This window comes from Humulus lupulus, chromosome 5 (assembly GCF_963169125.1).
Source record: "Humulus lupulus chromosome 5, drHumLupu1.1, whole genome shotgun sequence".
In the NCBI taxonomy this organism is placed as follows: domain Eukaryota; kingdom Viridiplantae; phylum Streptophyta; class Magnoliopsida; order Rosales; family Cannabaceae; genus Humulus; species Humulus lupulus.
The window spans coordinates 66,210,983-66,238,752 of record NC_084797.1 but is presented as its reverse complement, the minus strand read 5'-3'; the positions used below and the strand labels follow the sequence as shown (position 1 = coordinate 66,238,752).

At 36.6% G+C, this 27,770-nt stretch overlaps 1 protein-coding gene across 2 annotated transcripts; it reads left to right on the top strand.

Annotated features, from left to right (window-relative positions):
• Positions 1 to 506: 506 nt before the first annotated feature.
• Positions 507 to 25,966, top strand: LOC133777415 (uncharacterized). 2 transcript variants are annotated; one of them, XM_062216984.1, is made up of 9 exons: positions 507 to 942; positions 1,074 to 1,195; positions 2,955 to 3,699; positions 3,810 to 4,247; positions 4,331 to 4,519; positions 4,640 to 4,867; positions 24,163 to 24,487; positions 24,578 to 24,776; positions 25,250 to 25,966. In XM_062216984.1, exons 3-9 carry the CDS (start codon positions 3,646 to 3,648, stop codon positions 25,731 to 25,733), a joined length of 1,917 nt encoding a protein of 638 aa, XP_062072968.1. In that variant the 5' UTR covers positions 507 to 942; positions 1,074 to 1,195; positions 2,955 to 3,645; the 3' UTR covers positions 25,734 to 25,966. The 2 variants fall into 2 exon arrangements, with proteins under 2 accessions (XP_062072968.1, XP_062072969.1); XM_062216985.1 differs by having other exon boundaries at positions 507 to 948.
• The last annotated feature ends 1,804 nt before the right edge of the window (positions 25,967 to 27,770 follow it).

Genomic DNA, 27,770 nt, shown 5'->3' with positions numbered 1-27,770 from the left:
TTAAAATTAATATATATATATATATCTTACTAAGATTTAAAATACAATTAGATTTCACCAATTTTTTAATAAAATAAAAACTATCTTTCAATTAAGTACAATTTTAAGTATTAATAATATTTTATTGTACTTTTTTTCTATAAAATATTTTTCTTATAAGAATAATTCAATAAAAAATAATAATTTAGTATATAATAAAAACTAATATTAAAAGATAATAATAATTTGATTAAAAATTATTTATTAAAATAAATATATTTTTAATCAAAATAATATACATTTTATTCCAATTCTTTTTGATTCTGTAGCAAATATAATAATCATTATTATGTTAATATACCAAAATCTCAATTAAAATTACATTCATTTCTATCCCTATTATCATTACGGTTACATTTGCCGTTATCATTTTGCAAACAAAGAGCACCATAATGTATGATTTGTTTTATGTCCATCCGTCACAAACACAACACCACCCGGTATTCAAACTAAACAACTATCCGTTATTCTAAAACCGGAAACTAAAAGAACATTCTGGACTTTCTCCACCCTTCTCTTCTATTGTCTTCTCTTCTTAAAATATCCAGGAATGGTCCGGTAACAACGCTTATTTGCCCCACAATTCACCTTTTTCTTTTTCTTTTTCTATTTCATTAAAGAAAATTCAAAACAACGATTGAAACAAGAAATAGTTGAAACCGATCACTGTTGAAATCGAAATAGTTCGAAATTAGATTTGTAATAGTAATGTCGGAGAAAGCACGAGGAATTGCAATGAATTTTCCCGCGGAAGATGAAGAAAAGGGGTCGCCAATGTCTCCTCCTAAGTCTCTCTCTCCAAAGCTTCCTCCAAGGCTTAGAAGCCGTCTTATGGTCTCCAAATCGCCCATTACTGCTGAACACATTGAATCCAAACTCAATCAAGCTCATCAAAGACGACATGTCTCTGTCTCTCTCTCGCTTTCTCTCCCTCAATTCACTACTGATTCCAAACTCAGTAAAAGATTTGAATTTGAATAAATGCTGTTCTTCTTTCTTCCATTCAATTCAAATTTATTTGTTGAACTGTGCAGCAATTCTATGAGCTGTTGTAAAAAAAGGCTGTGCCAAAGTCGACAGATTCGTCTCCCTCATCTACAGACGAAGATCTGGGTAAGCGGCTTGAGCCAAATCTTAAAGGTGCTGATCAGAAAAGGTAAACACTTATATATATATATATATATGTACATACATATTTATGTTTATAAAAGTTGTATAAAATAATGCAATTCTCTATATTTGAACCTAGTGATGCTTCTCGGGTCCTTTCAATCATTAAACAAATGGATGGTTTAGCTATAGTGCAATTTTCCTGCTGTATATTTGAACATATTTAGATCATGTTAAGAAAGAAGGGGGGAGTATGGAACGGATAGTGGTGTACTAACTTATGTTTTGCAACTTATTACTCTTTGCTAATTGACAGATGCAACGCTAGTACACAATGGGAGCAACATTTTTGGTCAACTATACCATCCTTAACTAATATCAGCGTCTTATCTCTACTAGAATGGTCAGCTAGACCTTGTAAGATGCTACGAGTCCTAGAAAAAAGTACCTAGGGCATATAAATAAGTGTTTCTAAGGATTTGGTATGCAACATTTCATCGTCTAGAAATTTTTTCAGTGTGGGTTTCATCAAATTTGAGAATCAGAAATTGCGTATGAAAGTTAACATGACATGGATCATAAGGGTAGGGGCAGGCATTAGTCATATTTCAATGCATTACCCATCGTTCATGCAGTCCCTTTTGAGTTTTGAGATTTTAATGCAGTCTTTCACTCATCTTTGAGTCAAAGCTAACTAGAATTTGGTTTTGTCAGGACATTTGGTTTTTTGGAAGTTCCCTTGTAGAGTATTTCTTATGTCATGTATGTTTTGTAGAGCTCAAATCGGGAGTGTTTGTCAAGTGGCGTCCTCTTCAACTGTTATTTGTTTTTATTATGAATTTACGGTTCTATTGAAATCTTTGCATGAGAGAGAGGTGAATTTAATTAAATAAGTTGAGATATCTTATAATCATCCGTATTTTTCATATAAAGCTTTTAACAAAGCCCGTTTCAAGACTCTAATGCTACCTATGTGTACCATATAAAAAACTCGGATTCCTACTAAAGTGCTGGAATGTTTTTGGGTTTCGCTTATAGAAACATTAACACCACCTAATAATTCAGAAGGAAAATCCTTCCATTTTTATTTCACTTTACTCAGTTTTTGGGTGTAAATGCCAAATACTAGCCACCTCTTTTTTCTTAATAATAGTTCCGACTTTCTTGGTTGTCTTTGAATCTTATTTTACTTTCCTGATTGTAATTATATCTCTTGTAAGCTGTAACTTGGCCACGTAATCAATTCGAACAATGTTAATGTAAATAAGTTAACTTTCCTAGAATAGGTGTATAGCTTACCTATGTATGCACCATGTTTCAATCCTTGAATCATTTCACTATTATTTATCCTTCTGAGAGTTTATCTTCAGAAAAAAAAGAAATACTTTAAATGATCAAATGTCATGCCAGATGTCTCACTAGCTGTCCTACAAAATGAAAAGAAAATTTAGCTTGGAAATTGTGGAATGGAAGATAAAAAATAAATTTTTGCACTGGTAATTTCAGAGTTGAAGGAAAGAGAGAATCATTGCAATTCTAAATTCTTACAAAAAAACTGTAATATAATCAACCTAGACAGTCAACGCTTATATTACAAGTAGAAATTTCTTATTTTTCCACGGGAAACTAGATGTGAGCATATTAATTTGCACCAAATTCTGAAAGAATTAAATCTAGGATATTAAAATGAAGTGATCTTCGATTGTGACAGAAATTGTCTAAGTACTCAAGTTTAGGATATTAAAATGAATGTGATGGAAGCTGTCTAAATACTTTTCATGTTGATCATTCTTTTGCATTTCCAGGTCTGTGAGACGGTTTTTGCATTTGAGGAGAACTACTTTTGCCCTAGCGAAAGCTTTTGAGGCTCTAGCAATTAGTGAAGAATCTGTTAAGTCAATGTCATTTGAGCAGCTTGCCCTTAAAATTGAATCAGCTACAACTATTAGAAGCACAAAAGCATTACTTGATCGTCAAGAGAGTCGATATTTGATCTCGCAAGCAGCTACTGGTAGCAGTCTTCCTAGTTTGGAGAACATTGATTACCTTCTGCAGCGTGTTGCTTCACCAGTCAGAAAGGAAAACATTAAAATCAAGAAGGTTTCTAAGAACATTCTTTCTAATAATGAAGCCTCTTTAAGTTCAGTTGCATTGCCTAGGTATCCAGTTAGAGTTTTTCTTTGTGCATATATGATACTGGGACACCCAAATGCAGTTTTTAATGGGAGAAGAGAGAGTGAGAATGATCTGGCTCAGTCGGCAACTAATTTTATTGGTGAATTTGAGCTATTACTTGAGATTATATTACATGGGTCAAATAAGACTGCCCAGAAAGATACAACTCCTGCACCCAGCATAATTACTTTCACATCCCAGCTAGAAACCTTTGATAAGGCATGGCACTCGTACCTGTTGCAATTTGTTGCATGGAAAGATACTGATGCTAAGTTGTGAGAGCATGATCTGGTGAGAGCGGCTTGCCAACTTGAGATTTCTATGCAATCCTGTAAGCTGACTCCCGAACTTGACATGAAGGCTATCCAAAATAAGGTATTGTTATTTTGTAAATTGTTTGTTAATTCATTATTTTTCCCTATTAGGAAGTCCCACTGTTATACACTTATTCTTATTTTTCTTTTAATTTTACTGGTTGATGGTAGATTACAGAAAATCAGAAATTATTAAGGGAAAAATTGCAGCAGCTAAGTGGTAATCCAGGACTTGAAAACTTGGAAGCTGCTCTCTCTGAGGTACGGTCCAGATATGTTGGATTAAAGGAATCTGCTCAATTATCTTCCTCTCAGCCTGCTTCATTGGGTGATTCTTTAGTACCTGCATCTGCTGAAACAAGTGGTCTTGCAGACACCCATAAAAGTTATAGTCAAACGAATCATATTGTCTTTGACAAAGATGAATCTGACCTTGCCAAAGAAGCGGGTTCTTCTTTGTCTTTCAGAAGTGGTGCAGATGGTCATTTGAACCCTACTACCTTAGTAGTTGGTGAGAATGAGCTGCTTGTAAATGAAATTCTCCATGATCAACACCTTGGTATTGCTGATAGTTTGACAGTCAGCAATGATGGTCAGAACAGTCTTAAGGTTGGTGTATAAACTTCTTTGTATTAAGCAATCAGTGTATAGATTATGATGTATGCATAAAAAAAATACCTTTTCCTGTGCAGGCAAATGTGAGAGAGACTATTGAAAAAGCTTTTTGGGATGGTGTCATGGAGTCCATGAAAGACAATGAGTCCGACTTCAGCTGGATTCTTAAACTTGTCACAGAAGTAAGAGACGAACTATGTCATATATCTCCTAAAAGTTGGAAACAAGAAATTATGGAAAGTATCAATATTGAAATTCTCGCACAGGTAAATAACTAACTAATAATTTCATTTAATTGACATTGGTGGAGTTTTTAAAATTTCTAATATAAATATATTCTTGACTTCCATTTCCTTTTTGTTTTTTCTATTTTCAATTTTACGAAGATGCTGAGACCAGGTGATTTAGATGTGGATTATCTTGGAAAGGTTCTAGAGTTTGCATTAGGGACTTCAAGGAAACTTTCTGCGTCAGCTAAGGAAGATGATATGAAGACTACACATTACCAGTTTTTAAAAGAACTGGGAGAAATTTTACAGTCTGAAGACAAATCAAAAGCTTCATGTGCCCTTGCTATAACCAAGGGTCTGCGCTTTGTTTTGCAGCAGATTCAGGTGTGTATTTGATATCAAGGGCTCACATTTATTCTTGCCTTTCTTTTTAGTAAAAACCTGTGCTTTTTTTTTTTTTACTTCAATGCTTGTAATTGTATGACATGGTCTGAAACGAGTGTGGGTCCTGCTAAGTAATTATTATTACAAAATATTAAACATATTTTGTAGAAATATCATTGTAAATATATTTTGTACAACTAATTTTAGGTTGTAATTGACAGCTAAGTTTAGGTTGTATTTTTTTCTTATATATTGTCTAGCTCTTTGTATTCAGCCTATATATAGGCCATACTATTCATCAATAAAATCAGATTAGAAGTATTATTCACACAAAACTACATATTTCTTTTTGGGTGTTCAGATCTTTAGCTTGAAACATGAAGTTGTTGTAGATTATTATTATTCCCGGTTTTGAACATATCATAGTTCAAACCATTTCTATATCTTCCAATCGGTTCAAATGTGGAGATGATTGTTACCAAATGAGATATTCTTTCGAATTATCCTTTTTTTGATGTTGATGATACTTAAGGGAGTTCATGTATTTTGATACCACAGTAAAAATTTATTTGATATTGTGGAAAATATTGTATATTAAGCATTTACTCAGTATCTTTCCAATAAGAAAACCAAGTTGAATTATTAGAAGGGTTTATAACTTTTTAGACCCTGTGTTTTTTTCCATTACCTGTGTTGGACCCTGTGTTTTGACAAATTACTTTTTGGACCTTATGTTTTGTAAAATTGTTAAAATAAAACCCTAAACTCAATTTTGATGAAGAAAAAATTGAATATAACAACACAGTTTTTAAGCAGAATGATTTTATTTTTGTTCTGAATTGTTAGTTTGGTAAATTATTTGTGATTTTAGTTGAGAAAACATTGACCAAATTCGGGTTTAACCATTTTACAAAACATAGGGTCCAAAAAGTAATTTATCAAAACACAGTATCCAAAAAGGTAATGGAAAAAAACACAGGGTCGAAAAAGGTATAAACCCTTATTAGAAAGTTACTACAATTAGATTATATAGTTTAGGCTAATTGATTTACTCTAGAATATTTAGTATTAAATACCAGTTTTGTTTATACCTGTATAGTGCCTATTTACAGGCCTTATTCTCTATCAATAAAGATTATCAAAGGCTAATTTTTCACATGGTATCAGAAATTTCCCTCTAACCTAGAAATTTCGAAGCCTTTTTTTTTTCCTCTCAGCCTTCGTCTCTTTCCTTATGGCCACTCTCAACAAAATCTCTTATGATGGATGCCTCGCTCCGTTGATAACTTAGCCTGTTGATTGGAAGCCTTGCTCCTCTGCTTGTGCCCCTTCGGAAGGCCAACCCTTCATTGCCGCTCCATTTGAACCTTTCCCATTCACTCCAACTCAGATTACCCAACTCCATCAGTTTCTTTATACCTCCAAGAATGCTACTGCATCTGCTCCATCATCCTCTTCACATCTAGGTACCTCCGGTGCCTTCAATGTTCAAAACTCTGTTTGGATTGTGGATTCAGGAGCCTCGGATCACATGACTGGTCAGTCCCATTAGTTTACCACATAACCCTTGTCCAAGTACTCAAAAAATTAAGATTGTTGATGGTTTCCTCTCCTCTGTGGCTGGTAAAGGGTCTATATTTATCCCCTTCTATTACTCTTTATGATGTCCTTCATGTCCCAAATTTATCATGTAATCTGTTCTCTGCTAGTAAAATCACTCGAGATCAGCAATGTTGTCTTTCTCACCACTCTGTTGTACTTTCTGGGATATGTCCTTGGGGGAATTGATTGGGAGTACAAAGGCATGTAGTGGGTTGTATTACATTGATCTGTTTCTTCCTGCTCAAGTAAATAAAACTTTTGTTTATGGTTGTATTACTTCTCGTAATAATGATATTATGCAGTGACATTATAGGCTGTGCCACCCTTGTTTTTCCCATTTAAATATCTCTTTCCTAAGTTGTTTCAAAATAAAATTTAAGCTCTTTTAAGTGACATTTGTCAGTTTGCTAAATGAAGATTTTTCAGAATAATGCTTTCTTATTAATTGTATCTCAAGGGTTTACAAGACTATAGCTTTATACAGATAGAAAAAGAATTGATCCTATAATTCTGCTGTGAACTGAATTCCCTAAAAGCCAGGAAAATAAATAATAAAATAACTTTACAAGGAAAGAAATAAATATTCAATATTTATACACTAATGTCAAAACCTAACAAATATTATTTCTATACTGATATCTTTACACTCCCCCTCAAGCTGAGTTCCCCCTCAAGCTGAGTTGTATATATTGTACAAACCCAGCTTGAAATTGAATTCTTCAAAGCTTGGTCTTGGTAGGGCCTTTGTTAGGATGTTTGCAATCTAGTTCCTTGTAGGAATGTAGCTGAGTACAATCTTTGAATTCACCTTTTTAGAAATGAAGTGTCTGTCTATTTCAACATGTTTAGTTCTATGATGGTGAACCGGACTTTTAGCAATGCTAATAGCAGCTTGACTATCACTTGCATTTTAAAACCCTCGGAAGAGTCAATTCTTAATTCATTCATCAGCCTTTTAATCCACTTCCCTTCACATATACCTAGGGCCAATGCTCGATATTCTGACTCTACACTACTCCTTGAAACGATAGATTGCTTTTTGCTGTGCCAGGTAATGAGATTACCCCATACATAGGTGTAGTAACTACTGGTTGATCGTCTGTTTGAATTTTGTGTAAATCTTAAGTCTCGATTGTTGTGCCTTTTGAAATGCAAACCAAGACCTGGTGCCATCTTTAGATACCTTAGAATGCGATAAATGACTTCTAAGTGTTCCTCATAAGGACTGCGCATATGTTGACTAACCACACTGACAGAGAAGGTGATATCAGGTCTAGTATGAGAAAGATAGATCAGTTTTCCTACTAATCTTTGATAACTCCCCCTCTCTACTGGAACTGATTCCCCACTTTAGTTGGTTCTCAAATTCGGGTTCATTGGAGTGTCTGCAAGCTTGCTCCCAATCATTCCAAGTTTCTTTTAGAAGATCTAGAAAATAATTTCGTTGAAAAAAAATTCCTTCCTTAGATCAAGAAAGTAGTTTAGATGTCCTAGATCTTTGATCTCAAATTCTCATGCAAGAAGCCTTTTGATATTCAAAGTTTCATCCGAGTCATTTCCAGTTAGAATTATGTCATCTACATAGATGATGAGGATTGCCGGCTTTCCTGTTGAAGAAAACTTTACAAACAAGGTATGATCAACATGGCATTGAGTATATCCAACCTTCACAATTGACTTTGCAAATCTATCAAACCATGCCCGAGGTGACTGTTTCAAGCCATAGAGGGATTTGAGAAGTTTGCATATTATTCGTCCACTAGAGTGCTTCTCCAGTCTTGGTGGAACCTCCATATAGACTTCTTCTAGCTCTCCATTTAGAAAAGCATCTTTTTTACATCTAATTGATATAAAGGCTAGTCACAATTTACAACAAGTGATAAATAACTCTTACTGTGTTAAGTTTAGCAACGGGAGTAAAAGTTTCCTGATAGTCAACACCGTATGATTGAGTAAAACCCTTGGAAACCAATCGAGCCTTGAATTTGTTGATACTTCCATCTAAATTATATTTGACTGTAAAAATCCACTTAAACCCAACTGCCTGTTTTTCACGAGGCAACTTAGTTAGAACCCATGTACCATTTTTCTCAAGTGCATTAATCTCCTAATCAACTGTAATCTTCCATTTTGGATCTTTTAATGCCTTATAGATGCTTGTAGGAATCTGAACATGATCAAGAGAGACAAAAGCTCGGTACATTGGAGTTAGTTTTCCATAAGCAACATATCTTTCTATGGGATGACTAGTGCAAGTTCTAACCTGGTGAGCAATTGGTAAATCAAGATCAGAATCAATAGGAGGAACTAACTCATCAGTCATGGAATCCGTACCTTTAGAATTTTCAAGGTCAGGAGAGCTCGGATGTATGTCTGAATAGTCCTAGCTTTGCATGGTGACCTCTATATTCCCATCTTTTTCCCTTTTATAAACACGAAGTTCTTTGTTTTTTACATCAGGTTGTGCTTGAATTTGAAGAGGTGATGAAGTAGGAAGAGTGTTTGTATTTTCCGAAGGAGGACTGGCTGATGGATGGTTGGTCGATGGACTATTTACGAAAGGAGAATAGAATTGTGCTATTAGGACCCAAATTTGGTTGAATGGACAAAGAAGAACCAGCTGATTTTGATAAAACACGTTGAGTTGGAACAATAAGATGCTGAGATATCACGATATGAGACTCCAGGAATGCAACTTGATTATCTTGAAGAGTTTCCCAAAGCTGATATTCCCTCGAATGTTCCCCCTAAATATCAGGAGTTGGGAAAAAAGACTGGTGTTAAAAATAAGTGACATCCATAGTGTTGTACACTCTTTTTGTAATCGGAGAGTAACATTTATATCCCTTTTGAGTGCTAGAATAGCCAATGAAAATACATTTATGAGACTTTGGATCAAGTTTTGATCTTATGTGACCATAGATATGGACAAATGCAAGACCGCCGAAGACTAAGTGGTAGCTCTGAGGAGAATGCCAAGATATGGGGGTATGATGACAGCAATAGATTGTGTGGGGTGTTGAATTGTAACACTCGGCTAGGTATATGATTAATTAGGTAGGTAACAGTAAGCAAGGCTTTCCCCCAAAACTGTTTAGGGACATTTTTTTAAAACATAATAGCTCGTGAAACATCAAGAAGATGTCTATTTTTTCTCTCAGCTACGCCATTTTGCTGAGGAGTATCAACACATGAACTAACATGAACAATGCATTGATCCAACGAGTATGAACCAAGAATGGAGTTAAAATATTCCTTCCCATTATCAATTTTCAAAATTTTAATTTTTTGTTTGAATTGATTTTAAATCATGGAATTGAATGTTTTAAAAATGGATGCAGTTTCTGATTTTTCTTTCATGAGAAAAGTCCATGTTCTTCGAGTGTGATCATCAATGAAGGATACAAACTATCTAGAGCCATTAATATTTTTGACCGTTGAGTGGCCCCAAATATCACTATGTATCATTGAAATAGGTTGTGAAAATTTGTAAGAAGTGCTGGAATAAATATTTCTAGTATGTTTTGCAATTGGCACACTTCACAATGAAAAAAAATTTGAACTTTTTATTGACAAATAAGTGATGAAATAATTTTTGAAGGTAACCAAAGTTTGGATGTCCAAGACGGAAATGCCATAACATAACAAGATTTTCACTAGGAATAGAAACAAAATTGAAAACTGACTTAAAACAAGAATTAGAAACACAATTGAACTATTGAACTTCTTTATTTGTAGGAGTGTCCTTGAGAATATATAGACCATCATGCATTTCAGCACTGCCAATCACCTTCCCCGAGCTCCCAACTTGAAATTCACAAATAGTAGGATAGAATTTAGTCACACATTTAAGATCTCTACTGAGTTTGCTAATGGATAGAAGATTGCAATGTAATTTAGGGACAGAGAACAAATGAAAGAAGAAGATCATTTGATATTTTTACAGATCCGATCCCTAATACTTTGGAAAGAGATCCATCAACAATTCTGATTGTGTGGGAATGAATGACTTCACGGTTTGAAGGTAGTGAAGGCTTGTAAATCACTTGTCATTTGGTCAGGTGTGCCCTAGAATCCACTATCCCAGGACCTGAGTTTGAGTGAGTAGCAAATGCATGAGAGGTTGTACCTTGTGGACTCATTGAACTTACATTAGCCATTGCTGAAGGAAGAACATGTTGCTGTTATTGATTCATCTGTCCAAGAAGCTTTTGCAATGCATCAATTTGATCTTTTAAGGTCGAACCGACCTCACTGGATGCTTCTTCAGTAGTGGTAGCCACATTAGCACGCTCTTGATTAGGTCGGGATCGAGGTTTCCAGTCCGTAGGCTTGCCATGAATCTTCCAGCAGTATTACGAACATGACCATGTTGTTTGCAGTGGTCACACCATGGTATGCCCTTCTGGGTTTTGTCATCTTGAGAGGAGGAATGAGTGAGCATGGCATATTTCACTGTTGAGTCCTGCATCTTCAACTTCATGCGGCTTTCCTCCTTTCTAACTTCAGAGAAAACTTCACGGATGGGAGGGAAAGGTTTGAGACTCGTTATTTTCCCCATGACCTGGTGAAGGTCCTTATTCAACTCCAATAAAAATATGTAACTCCTTTTTTTCTCAGTAATTTCTTTGTATTGGGCAACATCATTTGGACACGAAGGATGCACTTCAAACATATCAAGTTGTTGCCAGAGCCTTGTGATTGTGTTATAATACTGTGTGACGTTGGATTCTATTCAAACAGTTTTGTTTCTATTTCAAAAAGTTCCGAAGAGTTTTTAGAACTTGAGTAGGTATCACTAGCTGCCTCCCAAATATCTTGGGTAGTCCGATAGAGAAGAAAGTTCTCTCAAATCTCATGAAGCATAGAGTTTATTAACCACGACATTACCATATTGTTCTATGTTTTCCATTGAAGATAGGTAGGATCAACTTCCTTGGGCTCCATTGTGATATTCTTCCTTCCCTCTATTGGAGATGTACATGATGATAGATTGAGACCATTGAAGGTAATTTTTGCTGTTGAGTTTATGACATGTAATAGGGAGAGGTGAACTATCAAGGACATGGGGAGGATTTGGATTTGGATTGGAAGAGATGATAATAGGATCCGTCGACTTGGATTGACTTTGAGGATAAGGAGCCATCAGGAGTGGGGTTGCCTGGAAGATTTTCTGTTGGCTTGGACATGGTGGCTGTTATGATTGATGAGGGATGACAATTTTTTTTTAATAGGGTTTAGAGTGTCGGCACTGATACCGTGCAGATTTTTCTGAATAATTCTTTCTTATTAATCGTATCTCAAGGGTTTACAAAACTATAACTTTATACAGAAAGAAAAAGAACCTATCCTATAATTTTGTTATGAACAAAATTCCCTAAAAACTAGGAAAATAAATAATAAAATAACTATACATGGAAAGAAATATGTTAGAATATATTAGCTGTATATTAGTTGTAGACAATGTTTAAAAAAACGGTTTTGAGGCGCGCCTCAGTGTGAGGCGGAAAAAAAACGCACTGAGTCGTGCGCCTTGCTTAGCAGAGGTGAGGCGTACGCCTCACTACAGTGAGGCGCTGAGTTGAGGCGGTTGAGGCGGAATTTGACTGAGGCGTGCGCCTCACGGGTAATGGGCTGTTTTATGCCCAAAAAGACAACCCAAAATAAAAATCTTGTATAAATAGGCCCAAAAAAACTTATTAAAACTTATTTTAAACTTATGATTTGTCAAACAATGATGAATTGGAATATGATTTCTAAATCATCGTCCCATTACTACTCAAGTTTGTTCTAGGATAGTAGAATCTAGGATTCTAGTTCTAGAAACAAAAGTTAACTTTATTTTAGAAATTTAGATAATTTATGAGATTTTTATGTTTGAGTTTTATGATACATTTTATGGTATGTTTGAGTTTTATGATATTTTTTATTCTATGTTTGAGTTTTATAAGACACATTGATCTTACTTTATATCTTTAGATGTTATGAAAATATTTCTTTAATTAAATATTTGAGGCGTACGCCTCAATGCGCCTTGAGGCATACGCCTCGTCTCACAAAAACAAAACGCCTTGAGGCGTAAAAGCGGTATTTTAAACATTGGTTGTAGAAATTAGAGTTAATTGTATTTAGTGAGTTTTCTATTTAGTCTCTAATTTTGTATATAAATATATACTATTCTATTGAATAAAACATCACAATTCATTCACCATATTTTACATGGTATCAGAGAAGGTTTTGGGATTGGGAATTCGAAATTCGAAATTAGGGTTCATTACAAATTGGGATTTTCAATTAGGGTTCATCACAAATTTGGGTTTTTCAATTAGGGTTCTTTTTTTTACGGAAACCATCTTTAGAGTGATCATTTGTTCTCACTGCCCACTCAGAAAGATTGCCCAGCCGTCGATCTGCCAAATTCCAAAGTCCGGTCGCCGGATTCCTCGCGCGAGTGGCTCACGCGCCGCTTGTTCCTTCTGCCACCTACCCCACGCGCCGGCGCGTGGAGGCGCGTGTGACGGGGATTTCGACGGCGAATCATCTCCGATTCGTTTCTCGGCACCTCTTGAGCCTACTCGCATTTGTCGCAGGTTGTAGTTTGGTATTTCTCACTTCTTTGTATCTAGGTGTTCTTTACTAGTTCTTCGTTGTTCGATTCTGTCTTGTCTCTTCCGATATTTGTTTTTGAGGTTATGGCAGAGATGAAATCAGATCCAAAACCACTAGTTATTTCTGATGTGGTTCCCGTGATGTCTAAAATCACGGACCATAAATTGATTGGTTCGAATTATTTGGAATGGAGTAAGACGATTCGACTTTATCTAAGGAGTATTGACAAAGATGATCACTTGACTGATGATCCTCCCAAAGAAAAAGATGATTCAAGAAAAGTGTGGCTACGTGAGGATGCTCGCTTGTTTCTTCAAATTCGAAATTCTATTGATAATGAGGTAATTAGTTTAATTGGTTAAAGAACTAATGAATTACTTGGAGTTTTTGTATTCTGGAAAAAACAATCTATCGCGTATGTATGATGTTTGCAAAGCCTTTTATCGCGCGGAGAAACAAGATCAGTCTCTTATGAACTACTTTATGACATTTAAGAGGACATACGAAGAGCTGAATGTGTTGTTGCCATTTAGTCCTGATGTGAAGGTTCAACAGCGCCAGCGAGAGCAGATGGCTATCATGAGCTTTCTAGCAGGACTCTCATCTGACTTTGACTCTGCAAAGTCACAGGTTCTTTCTGGGTCTGATGTCTCCTCTTTACAAGATGTCTTTAGCTGTGTTCTTCGTACAGAAACTACTACATCTGTTTCTCTTAATAGTGCTTTGGTTGGTCATAATAATCATGCACCATGGAGAAACTCTACTCCAAATGGTTCCAAAGGAGTCAATTCACAAAGGCCTGACAATCGAACACCGGAATCCGGGAGCATTATGTGCAACTATTGTAAGAAACCAGGTCATACCAAATTCGAGTGTAAGAAGCTACAGTTTAAAAATCAGCAAAAACACTATGCTAATGTTACAAGCACTAGTGATGCATCTGACAAATCGGTCATTATTTCTGCAGATGAATTTGCCAAGTTCTCAAGGTACCAGGAATCACTCAAGTCATCTCCTTTTGTCACTGCAATTGCTGATTCAGGTAAATCTAATGCATGCCTTCTTTCCACATCCTCAAAATGGGTCATTGATTCTGGTGCCACAGATCACATGACAGGTAATTCCAGTCTCTTTTCCACTCTTCAGTCTTATAGTCCCACTTCTTCTGTTACCTTAGCTGATGGATCACTATCTTCTGTTCTTGGATCTGGCACTGTTACTCCTACACCTTTGCTTACCTTGTCATCAGTCTTACATTTACCTAATTTATCCTTTAATTTGCTTTCTGTTAATCAACTCACTCGTAATTTGAATTGTTGCATCTCTTTCTTTCCAGATCATTGTTTATTTCAAGATCTTATGACGAAGAAAATTATTGGTAAAGGACATGAATCTGGCGACCTGTATGTTCTTGATCCACTGTCCTCAACTCCTATTGCTTGTCCGAGTGTCGCTTCCGCTTTTGAGGCTCATTGTCGTTTGGGCCATCCATCCCTTTGCTCAAGAAGTTTTGTCCCCAATATAGTAAGGTGTCTTCATTAGATTGTGAGTCATGTCAGTTTGCCTAACATCATCGTGTTAGTTTGAGTCATCGAGTCAATAAACGTGCTAGTGTTCCTTTTGAGTTAGTTCATTCTGATGTTTGGGGTCCTTCTCCTATTTTGTCTAAACCTGGATTCAGGTATTTTGTAACTTTTGTGGATGATTATTCTCGTGTAACTTGCTTATATTTAATGAAAAATCGTTCTGAGTTGTTTTCTATATTTTATGCTTTTTGTGCTGAGATTCAAAATCAATTTAATGTGTCTGTCCGTACTTTGCGAAGTGATAATGCCAAGGAATACACATATGTTCAATTTCAATCTTATATGATCTCTAATGGCATGCTTCATGAAACTTCTTGCGTTGATACTGCACCCCAAAATGGTGTAGCAGAACGTAAAAACAGACATCTTCTTGAAACTGCACGTGCCCTCTTGTTTCAAATGAAAGTTCCTAAACCTTTTTGGGCCGATGCAGTTTCCACAGCATGCTTTCTTATTAATCGCATGCCATCCTTTTAAAATTCTTTTTCCTGGTAAGTCATTATTTCCAGTTGCTCCTCGGGTATTTGGCAGTATTTGTTTTGCTCGAGATGTCCGTCAACATGTCACCAAATTAGATCCTAAGTCATTAAAGTGTGTATTTCTTGGTTACTCTCGTCTTCAGAAAGGGTATAGGTGTTATTGTCCCGATCTTAACAAATATCTTGTGTCTATTGATGTTACTTTTGTGGAAAATACACTTTATTTTTCATCTTCACCTAATCCTACACATCAGGGGGAGGATGATGATTTGTTGGTATATTCAGTCACATCCTCTGCGTCTGATACATGTTCTGACGAGTCTTGTTCCTTCACCTGCCTCTGTCATAGCTCCCGCAATGCCTACACCTCCACCACCTCCTAAGTCTCCTATTATAGTGTACTCCAGGCGTCCACCTCCTCCACCTCCCATTTCATGTCCTGCACCTGCATCTTCGTCATCAGATTCGGAACTCAACGATGATCTTCCCATTGCACTACGTAAAGGTAAACGCCAATGTACATATCCTATTTCTTCTTTTGTTTCTTATAATCATCTGTCCTCTTCTTCTTGCTCTTTTATTGCTTCTCTTGATTCCATCACTATTCCTAAAACTGTTCGTGAAACCATGTCTCATCCTGGTTGGCTTGCTGCAATGATAGAAGAGATGAATGCTTTAGTTGCGAATGGTACTTGGGACTTGGTTAATTTACCTTCAGGAAAACGGGCCATAGGGTTCAAATGGGTGTTTACGGTTAAAGTCAATCTAGATGGAACAATTGCTTGCTTAAAGGCCCGTCTTGTTGCCAAGGGTTATGCTCAAACCTATGGAGTGGACTATTGTGATACTTTTTCTCCTGTTGCTAAACTCACCTCTGTTCGACTGTTCATTTCCATGGCAGCTATTCATCATTGGCCTTTGCATCAGCTTGATGTTAAAAATGCTTTTCTTCATGGGGATCTTGAGGAAGAAGTGTATATGGAGCAACCTCCTGGGTGTGTTGCTCAGGAGGAGTTAGGGCGAGTTTGTCGTCTTCGCAAATCTTTATATGGGTTGAAACAAAGTTCTCGTGCTTGGTTTGGTAAATTTAGTCAGGCTGTTGAGAAATTTGGTTTGTTGAAAAGTAAGTCAGATCATTCTGTGTTCTATAAAAGATCAACTGCTGGTATCATGTTGTTAGTTGTGTATGTGGATGACATCATTATCACTGGAAATGATACTGGAGGCACTCATCCCTTAAATCTGTCATTCATACCCAGTTTCACACGAAGGATTTGGGGGTGCTCAAGTATTTCTTGGGAGTTGAAGTTACTTGGAGTAAACAAAGTATTTTTCTGTCTCAAAGGAAGTATGTACTTGATTTGTTAACTGAGACAGGAAAATTGGGAGCAAAATCTTGTAGTACTCCAATGAATCCAGCTGTGCATCTTACACGTGATGGGATACCATTTGAAGATCCTGAGAAATATCGTAGATTGGTTGGAAAGTTGAATTATCTAACTGTGACTCGTCCAAATATTGCATTCTCAGTTAGTGTTGTTAGTCAGTTCATGTCTTCTCCAACAATTCATCATTGGGCAGCATTAGAGCAAATTTTGTGTTACTTGAAAGGAGCACCAAGACGAGGTATTGTTTACAAGGGTCATAGACACACCCAGATTGAATGTTTCTCTGATGCAGATTGGGCAGGCTCCAAGGTATATAGACGATTCACTTCAGGTTATTGTGTCTTTGTTGGGGGTAATCTAATCTCTTGGAAGAGTAAGAAGCAAAACGTTGTGTCTAGATCCAGTGCAGAATCAGAATATAGAGTATGGCACTGTCTGTGTGTGAGATAATATGGATTTATCAGCTTTTGACTGAATTCGGGTTTAAGACTTCAGTTCCAGCAAAATTATGGTGTGATAATCAAGCTGCTCTTCATATTTGCCTCAAATCCTGTGTTCCACGAGCGAACTAAGCATATTGAGATTGATTGTCATTTTGTTCGTGAGAAAATTCAACAAGGCCTGGTCTCCACAAGATATGTGAAGACTGGAGAAAAATTAGGAGATATTTTTACAAAGGCTTTGAATGGGGGTGCGGGTTGATTATCTTTGTAACAAGCTGGGCATGATTAACATTTATGCTCCAGCTTGAAGGGGAGTGTTAGAATATATTAGCTCTATATTAGTTAATTGTATTTAGTTAGTTTCCTATTTAGTCTCTAATTTTGTATATAAATACATACTATTCTATTGAATAAAATATCACAATTCATTCACCATATTTTACAAAATAAATATTCAATATTTATACACTAATTTCAGATCCTAACAAATATTATTTCTATACTAATATTTCTACACTAAACATACACGTTATTTTTCTGTATCTTACAAATCAACTCAGCCCTTTACTCTTTTTCATTGTGATATATGGGGACCATCTAGAATAACTAATGCCACAAATACTAGATAGTTTATCACTTTCATTGATGAGTAGAAATAATTTGATTTATTAGTTAGTGTTACAGCTAAGGTGTAATTAATGTAAATTAGTTTATACCTAGAATATACCTTTTGTATTCAGCCTATTTAAAGGCTATTTCTTTAGAAATGAAAATAACAATCAAGAGTATGTTTTTCTATATGGTATCAGAGATTTAGAAGCAAAAAAATTAGGATTTTTTTTTTTTCATTTTTTCTCAACCCTTTCTTAGAAAAAGTTAGGTTTTGGTATTCTTGAGGTTCAAATCTTAGAAAACTATTTTGGAGTGGTTTTCTATTCTCACCTCCGACCCAGGGAGTTTGCCCAGCCTCCAATCGGCGTACCCCCAAAATCCGGTGCCCAATAAAGTCGCGCATGAGCCCCACGCGCCGCCTCCAACCGCTGCCCTCTCTGCCACGCGCCGGTGCGTGCAGCCTCCGACAGCCATTTTTTTTGGCGTCCTCTTCCTTGGCTTCCTTCATCTGTGGTTCTCCTACTCACCTCGGCGTGTTCTTGCCCTTGCTGTCCTTTTTTGGTTTGTTCAGTTTTTTTTATTCGGACCATTGAAAATCAACCATGGTCCCTTCTCGAACTGACCCCAACCTCACTTGGTACGCTATAATGGGTGCTCAACGTGACACATTCCCTTTCACCACAGATCAGATTGCTCAACTCCATAGGTTGCTCAAGTCGACTTTCGCACCAGATCTGCACTCTCCAGGATTTTTCTCCACTCCAAACATTTCTGATGTGTTTTAATGCTCAAACTTCATCATGGATCATCGAATTTGGCGTAACTGACCACATGATTGGTCAATCTCATCAGTTCATTACTTATAGTCCTTGTCTAGGTACTAGTAAAATAAAAATTGTTGATGGCTCTCTCTCAATTGTGGCTAGTAAAGATTCCATTTATCTATCTCCTCTCCTTACTCTTAAAGATGTCCTCCATGTGCCAAATCTTTCTTGTAATCTCCTCTCCATTAGCAAACTTACCTTTAATCAAGGTTGTATTGCAAAATTCTCACCCTTACATTGTGATTTCCAGGAATTTTCCTCAGGGAAGACGATTGAAACTGCAAGAGAATGTAGTGGGCTGTACTACTTTGATGGTGACCCTTCATCTGCTCAAGGTAATAAAAGGTTGCATTCTGGTTGTACTGCTTCTAATATTGATATTATGAGATGGCATTGCCGATTAGGACATCCTAGTTTTCCCTATCTGAAACATTTGTATCTTAGTCTGTTTAAAAACAAACACTTGAACATGTTCAAATGTGAAGCGTGTCAATTTGCAAAACATACTCGAAGTGTTTTTCGTTCTTGCCCCTATAAGGCATCTCATCCTTTCACTCTCATTCATAGTGACATGTGGGGGGCATCTCGCGTTACAAATATCCCTAATACCTACTAGTTTATCTCCTTTATAGATGATCATACTCGTTTAACTTAGGTATTTTTTTTAAAAGACAAATCTGATGCCGCCGGCACCTTCAAAAAATTCCATTCATTGATTAAAAATCAATTTCAAGCTAATCTCTAAGTTTTGCTCACTAATAATGGTACAAAATATTTTAATTCAATCTTAGGTGATTATCTTATCTCCAATGGCATTTTCCATCAGAGTTCATGTGTTTGTACTCCCCAGCAAAATGGGATTGCTGAAAAGAAAAACCGACATCTATTAGAAGTTGCTAGGGCTCTCATGTTTAATACTTCTTTTCCTAAGATTTTTTAACTTATTTAATCAATAGAATGCCTTCTCGTGTCTTACAATATCAAACTCCCATTTCTTCTCTTCTTAAGATTTATTCTCAGACTCACCTACTCAGATATTCCACTAAAAATGTTTGGTTGTATAACCTATGTTCATGTTTTAGGACCTAATCATACCAAACTTGATCCTCGTTCTCAAAAGTGTATTTTCCTTGGGTGTTCTTCCACCAAAAAGGACTACAAATGTTACAACCCTCTCACTCGTCGCCTTAGTGTCTCATCAGATGTCACATTCAATGAAGAGAAACCTTTTTATCCTAACACTTCGCTTCAGGGAGGGATTGTTAGGGATACTCAGTGCTGGGATACCTGTTTACCAATGATAAGACCCAAAATTCAGTCCACCCATTGAGTCTAATCCGCCAATTGAGTCCAACTCTGTGCTAAATTTTGAACAAAACACTTTTGAAATGGAAAAGAGAGACTGAATAAATGCAGAAAAAGAGTTGGTTTATACTAGACGATGTGACAAACATCAACTAATATAGCCTGCTACGGATCTCGTCTCCCATGAGTCTGAACCAATGACAAATCCCAATATAAGTGATTCTTTGAGTCCAATTTCATTTGATTCTAATCCTAGTTCGAGTGTGATAGGATCAGATTTGCCTATTGCAAAAAGGAAGGGAGTGAGGAATTGTACTCTACATCCTATATCTAAGTATGTGTGCTACAACAGAATCACACCAAAATTCAGAGTCTTTACTGCCAAAATTGAGGAGACAATTATTCCAAAGAATATTGATGAAGCCTTGTCCATTCCTGAGTAGACGAAAGTGGTTGAAGAGGAAATAGGGGCGTTGGAAAAAAATGCTACCTGGAAAATAGTTGTTGAGCCAAAAGACAAGCATGTGATAGGATGCAAGTGGGTATTCACAGTGAAATACAAAGCTGATGGTACTATAGAAAGATACAAGGCGAGACTGGTTGCAAAGGGGTTCACTCAAACTTACGGGGTGGACTACACAGAGACATTTGCACCTGTGGCAAAGCTAAACACAGTAAGAATTCTCCTATCAATAGCTGCTAATCTTGATTGGCCATTGCAACAACTTGATATTAAGAACGCCTTTCTAAATGAAAATTTAGAGGGAGACTATATGAAGATTCCTCCTGGCTTCAAAGGAAAATATGGAAAAGAAATAATATGTCACTTAATCTCTCTATGGCTTGAAGCAGTCGCCATGAGCATGTTTTGAGAGGTTCAATCAAGAAATCAAGAAGCATGGGTTTAACAAGGTTAGTCGGATCATACTCTATTCTTCAAACATTCACAAGATGGTAAAATTGTAATTCTTATTATCTATGTCGATGATATGATTTTAATTGGAAATGACCTTAATGCAATGGAGGAGCTTAAAAGACTAGCCCAAGAATTTAAGGTAAAAGATCTTGGTCATATGAGATACTTTCTGGGTATGGAGTTTGCAAGAACCAAGCAAGGGATTTCAGTATCTCAACGTAAGTATGTTATTGACCTACTCAAAGAGACCGGTATGCTCGGATGTAAACCAGCAGCAACACCAGTGGAACTCAAGGGGAAGTACAAGAAGAAAGAAAAGGAGAAACGTGTAGACAAAGGGATGTATCAACGACTAGTGGGAAAATTGATCTATTTGTCTCACACCAGACTTGACATTGCCTTGGCAGTTAGCTTGGTCAGTATGCACAACCCTTTAGAAGAACACTTGGAGGTAGTTTACAGGATATTACAGTATCTAAAGAAGACACCTGGAAAATGTCTGTTCAGAAAAAATGGAGAAAGAAGCATAGAAGCTTTCACTGATGCAGACTGGGTAGGTTCAATTGAGGGCAGAAAATCAACATCTGGATATTGTATCAATTGAGGGCAGAAAATCAAGGTATGGGGAAACCTTGTTACTTGGAGAAGCAAGAAACAACCTGTTGTCGCAAGAAGCTGTGCTAAAGCTGAGCTTAGAGCTCTTGCTCAAGGAGTATGTGAATTGATTTGGATCAAACGAGTTCTTGAAGAACTACAACTTCAAAGAGTGAATCCTTTGAAAATATATAGCGACAATAAATTAGCTATTAATATAGCACACAATCCGGTTCATCATGATAGAACCAAACATGTGGAGGTAGACCGTCATTTCATAAAAGAAAAAATTGAAGAAAATGAACCGTGTCGTTTATGTGCCAAGCAAACAACAAACTGCTGATTTCCTAACAAAAGGTTATTAAAAGACAATTTTGATGAGCAAGTGTGCAAGCTGGGCATGTGGGACTTGTATGCACCAGCTTGAGAGAGGGTGTAGAAATAATTTGAATTTTGGGCTACTCTTCTACCAAAAAGGGGTATAAATGCTATATAATCCTTCTACTTGACGTATGTATGTCTCCATAGACGTCACATTCAATGAAGAACAACCTTTTTATCCCAACATTTCAATTCAGGAAAGGACAGTGAGTGAAGTTTCTAGTTGGGATACTTGCCTACCTAGAGCTATCCCAGAAATCGATCAAACTATTCACATCAATCCCTCTCATCTCCTTCTCTATCTACCATAGGAACATTTGAGCAACAATCTCAGCCCCAAACTAAAGAACTTTTAGTTTACTCTCGGTGACCAAATGACCATCAGGTAATACAACCAACTGCTGCTCCAACATCTCATGAGTCTGACCCACAGACTGTTCCAGATGTAAGTGATCCTTCTCTCAATCCCATCATCTTGCCTAATGATATTCCTAATGTTGACCCTTCTAGTATGGTGGAACCCGAGTCTGAGTTACCTATTGCCAAAAGGAAGGGAGTCCGAAGTTATACTCTACCTCCAATGTCCAGATATGTCTGTTATAGTATACTAACTCCAAAATATAAAGTTTTCCTAGCAGAAGTCGAGCAAGTGGTAGTTTCTAAGGACATAACTGAGGCCCTCTCATAGAAAGAATGGAAGAAAGCAATCTACGAGGAAATTGAGGCACTAGAAACCAACACAACATGGACAATAGTCAATCGACCTAGAGATAAACATGTGGTTGGGTGTAAGTGGGTATTTACGGGTAAACATGAGACTGATGGAACAATAGACCCATACAAAGTGAGACTCGTTGCAAAAGGATTCACCCAAACATATGGAGTGGATTGCAACGAGACGTTTGCACCTGTTGGCAAGTTAAACACGAGCTCTGCTATCAGTAGTTGCAAATCTTGATTGGCCCCTACAACAATTAGACATAAAAAATGCCTTCCTCAATGGGCATTTGGAAGAGGAAGTTTTCATGAGAATCTCTCTAGGGTTTGAGGAAAGATATCGAAAAGAAAATGTCTGTCACCTGAAAAAAAATCTCTCTACGACTTAAAACAATCTCCATAGGCATGGTTTGAAAGATTTAATTGGGTGGTGAAACAATATTGGTATAAACAGGCTCAATCGGATCACACCTTGTTCTTCAAACACTCACAAGAGGGTAAGATATCTATTCTCATTGTCTATGTTGATGACATGATACTCACCAGTGATGATTATGGAGAGCAAGAAAGACTTAAAGACTTACTAGTTCGAGAATTCGAGATAAAAGATCTTGGACCAATGAAGTATTTTTTAAGAATGGAGGTTGCAAGAACAAAACAAGGAATTGTTGTGTTCTAAGAAAATATGTCCTAAATCTACTCAAGGAAACAGGAATGAGTGGTTGTAAACCTATGACGACACCAGTTGAACCAAAAGGCAAGTATAAACCAACAAAAAAAAACCAATTGACAAGGGAATGTACCAGCGGTTTGTGAGAAAATTGATCGACTTATCCCATATAAGGCAACACTTGGAAGCCGTGTACAAAATTTTATGCAATCTGAAGAAAACTCCAAGATATGAATTAATATTAAAAAAGAATGAGGAAAGAGATGTTGAGGCCTTCACAGATGCAGATTGGGCAGGGTCACTTGAAGATAGGAGATCAACAATTGGATATTGAACTAAAGTATGAGGGAACTTGGTTACGTGGAGGAGTAAGAAGCAACCAGTGGTAGCCCGAAGTAGTGTCGAAGCATAACTCAAAGCTCTTGCTCAAGGAGTGCGAATTAATTTAGATCAAACGCATACTTGAAGAATTAAAACTTCGAAGGACCGAGCCTATAAAGTTGTACAACGACAGCAAGTCAGCAATCAACAGCACACAACCTAGTCCATCACTATAGAACCAAGCATGTTGAAGTGGTTCATTAAAGAAAAAATTATGGAAAAGAACTGTGTTGTATATATTCCTAGCAAGCAACAACAGCTGACTTATTGACTAAAGGACTATTAATAGAAAGTTTCAACGAGTTAGTTTGCAAGCTGGGTATGTGGAATCTCTATGCACCAGCTTGAGGGAGGGTGTAGAAAATATTGTATATTAAGCATTTACTCAGTACCTTTCCAATAAGAAAACCAAGCTGAATTATTAGAAAGTTACTATAATTAGATTATATAATTTTAGGCTAATTGATTTACTCTAGAATATCTGTAATTACTCTAGAATATTTGGTATTAAATACCAGATTTATTTATATTGTACAAAGTGCCTATTTAAAGATCAAATTCTCTATCAATAAAGACTATCAAAGGCTAATTTTCCACATACACACAAATGTACTTTGCTACTTTAGTGCTACTAGTATCCACTTTCCATTACCCTCTTTATGATTTTGTGTTTCATCTCCTACCTTCTATATCTCCTTACTCTTGTGAGTAGTAGAATCCTTATAAAAAAATGGCATTTTCATTTTTGCATCCCATGTTATAAAGTTAACTTGATATTTTGTTCGCAGACTCTTAAGAGGGAGATTGGCAGAGCACGTTTGAGAATGGTAGAACCACTCATTAAGGGCAATGCTGGTATAAAGTATCTGAGAAAAGCTTTCTCTGATAGGCATGGTTCTCCTGCACTAGCCTCTACTTCTTTGCCAATTACAAGGCAATGGGTTTCATCTGCGAAAATGATGGTAGAGCAGGAGTGGCATGAATACAATAATTCTTTATCTGTTGTTACTAATAGTGGACCTTCCTCTGTACTTCCCCCCACCACTCTCCGGACTGGAGGCAACATTTTTGGAACAAAATTCAGCTCCCAAACCTCTTCAACAGACACTATTGGTAACTCAACTTGTTTACTTATTTATTTATTCTCTTGTGGAAAATTATAAATATGACGGTTTTGCTCATCTATTTATTTATTTTGCACAGATACACCTTTTCCAGGAAAACAATTACCGGAGTGTGTGGGTGAAGAAATTGATTTGTTGATTAGATTTGGTTTATTAAAGCTAGTACATGAAGTAGGCGGCCTGAGCCTAGAAGTTTTGCCTGAAACTCTTAAGATGAATCTTCCCAGGCTAAGGGGTGTTCAATCTCAATTTCAGAAGATTATAGTAATGTCTACCTGGTAAGTGAACTCATCATATGCGACGTCTCCTGATTTCCTCAACTTGCTATTTGATATATTAAGTATGGAAATTTGGTAAAACATTGCTACCTTAAGTATGCTTCATCCTTGAGACTTTTAGTATAGGACTTGTGCATTGTAGAAGACTTTGACTAATTTTTGGTATATAAACTGTGCTGACTACAAATTGAGACATCATGTACAATCTTTCCACTCTCCCACCTCTCTCTCACCCACACAATATGATTTTCGCATGCATCACCCTCACACAATATGATTTTTGCATGCATATATGCATGGTTCATGTTGATGTTTCAGCCTCTCTCATTTATGATTTACACACTAGATTGCACGGCTTATTTCTGCCTTTTCTATATGAAAACTAACTCATTCTCAGCCAATGTATACAAGCATGTATATATTCCCATTGCCAATGGGAATGTGAATAATAAAATTGTTATTGTGTTTCACAGTTGTTTGGTTCTTCGTCAAACCCTGTTGAACGAGAACTTAGTGACTAATGCTCTGGACATGGAGGCAATAGCATTAAGATGCGTAAATCAGCTCTCTAGCCAACTGGAAACTGGCGAGGACATTGGTATACCAGACATTGTTAAAACAATAAGTGGGTGTGCAGAAAATAATGACCATCATTCATGCCCAGAGAAACTCGAGGCGAGGAAGCAGATTATGGCAAGCATGTTGGGGAAAAGCCTTCAAGCTGGTGATGCCATTTTCAAACGGGTTTCTCATGCTGTTTATCTAGCTGCAAGAGGGGTTGTCTTTGGAGGAAATGGAATCAAGGGAAGAGAACTTGCTGAGGCATCTCTTCGGCCAATTGGTGCCACTCTTCATGCGGATAATTTGGTCAAGGCTGCAGAAGTACTAATTGTTGTGGCAGCTGTAACATGCAATGTTCACAGGCCATGGTATGAGGAACTGCTCAAGACCCAGTGATTTGCCCAACAGGAAAACATGTCCTACATATATATAATATATTTATATGAATGTATATTATTTTATTGTAAACAACCATTTGTTTGTATAATTGTGGCAATCTTTAAATGCAAGTTGTATGGTGGATGAATGAGTTTTGGTGTAGTTATTAAACTTATCAAGATTGTAAAATATCGAATTTCATATTTTCTGTGTAAAGATTGGGTGTTGGAAATTGCACAAGTTTTGTTGAATCAAGCCTTGTTATCACAAATTTTTCAGTGAAGACGTGTCACCAATAAAAGGTGCTTATGTGGATACACGCGTCAACTTACAATGGTGGTGTGAACCTATATCGTAGTTGGAATCAACAAGTACATGGTAGTTCTTGGTCAAGTATCTAGTAGGGCATCTTAGGAGGAACATCTTGATAGAGTAAAATGGAGCATGAGCAAGACCCTTGTGTAGAGCTATAAATATTGGGTTATTTCAAGCATGAGTACGGTATAGAAAAAAATAAAATATAAGTTTGGGTTAGACACAACATAATTGTCATGGCACGACACAGAAAATATAGGCTTGGGCATAACACGACACCATAAATCTAGGCGCATGACAAGTAAGCACGAATATGCTTGCCTGAAAGCATAAATGTTGAAAAGTCCAAACTAAGCTCAATAATTGACATTAATAACAATAATAAATATTTATTTTTGTTAAAATGATAATAAAAGTTTAATATAACTTAGAGTATTTATAATTCTATAACTAAAATAAAACTATAATAATTTATTTTAAGATTTGTGACTTAAAAATATGAGTATTTATTAGTAAGTAATCAAATTCTAATAATTATAATTATCTTTAATATAAGGGTAGGTAATCATTTGGTACCCTGTGTTTTTGCAAAGTATCATTTTGGTACCCTCTATTTTCAATAATGCTCATATGGTACCCTGTATTTTAAAATCGTACATATTTAGTACCCTAAACTCAAATTTAATTAATAAAATTTTACCAATTTAATCAAACTGATGTCAATTATGTAAGTTCTAAATTTAAATTTAATTACTTAATTACATATAACTGATGACAGTTTGATCATATTGACAAAATTTTATCTAGCAAATCTGAGTCTAGGGTATCAAATATGTATAGTTTCAAAATACAGGGTACCATATGAGCATTATTGAAAACAGAGGGTACCAAAATAATACTTTGCAAAAACATAGGGTACCAAATGAGTAAATTCCCTTAATATAATTGTGTATAAAATCTTGTTGAAAAATATATATGTTGTATTAATTTCTTGGAGGGTAACAACACGTCAATTCTTAGGAGACACGTGGCAGAATGCTTGTTGGATGTTACAGACACTTCTCAGAAATTGATGCCACGCCAGTTATCCTAGACACATAGTTGGTAACCGTCTGAGTACCCACCTCTCTGAAGATTGGTGTCGGAAAGGAAACTGAGAATTCGCGAGCGATGATTCCTTAGGAGGGTTCCCCATTGCATGTGTAGAGTTCTCAGAGGGCTTGGAGAACTTCCTAGGAAACACATCAGCAAATTTTTCGGGAGACTGGGGACCAAAAAAGATACGGCTACTGGCATCGCGTGCTCATCTACCTCTGCCATTTCAACGAACCATCATCCTGTACATGGAGCGCCAAGCTCTGGCATCGCCCTCTTTGTTAGGATACGGGGACCACACCTTTTTCTCAAAGGAATATTCTAGAGGCCATTGCCACCCAGCCGACCTCACCTCTTGTCAACGTGTGTCGAGCATCTTATGCATAACCACCCACTTAATTGGCATGTTAATGTATATGTTACTTAATTACCCAATCTTAATCCCTTTAGGCTACCTATAAATAGGGCATGGAAGGGCTTTTGTAAAGGATCCAGAACCCTAATTTGTGACTCCCATTTTTACCTGAGTAAGACCCATCCTCTACCTAAGCTATAAAACCTACAAAAACGATTGTGATTCTGGCACACCTTACTCAATACAAGTGACTCATGGACTAGGCCTCATTAACGGCTGAACCACGTAAA

Bases quoted from the DNA above. Each gene is read 5' to 3' on its own strand.
- LOC133777415 (XM_062216984.1), top strand. From the start codon at position 3,646: ATGCAATCCTGTAAGCTGACTCCCGAACTTGACATGAAGGCTATCCAA. The intron at 4,248-4,330 runs GTTGGTGTATAA...TTTCCTGTGCAG, and splicing joins ATGGTCAGAACAGTCTTAAG to GCAAATGTGAGAGAGACTAT. The intron at 24,777-25,249 runs GTAAGTGAACTC...TGTGTTTCACAG, and splicing joins ATTATAGTAATGTCTACCTG to TTGTTTGGTTCTTCGTCAAA.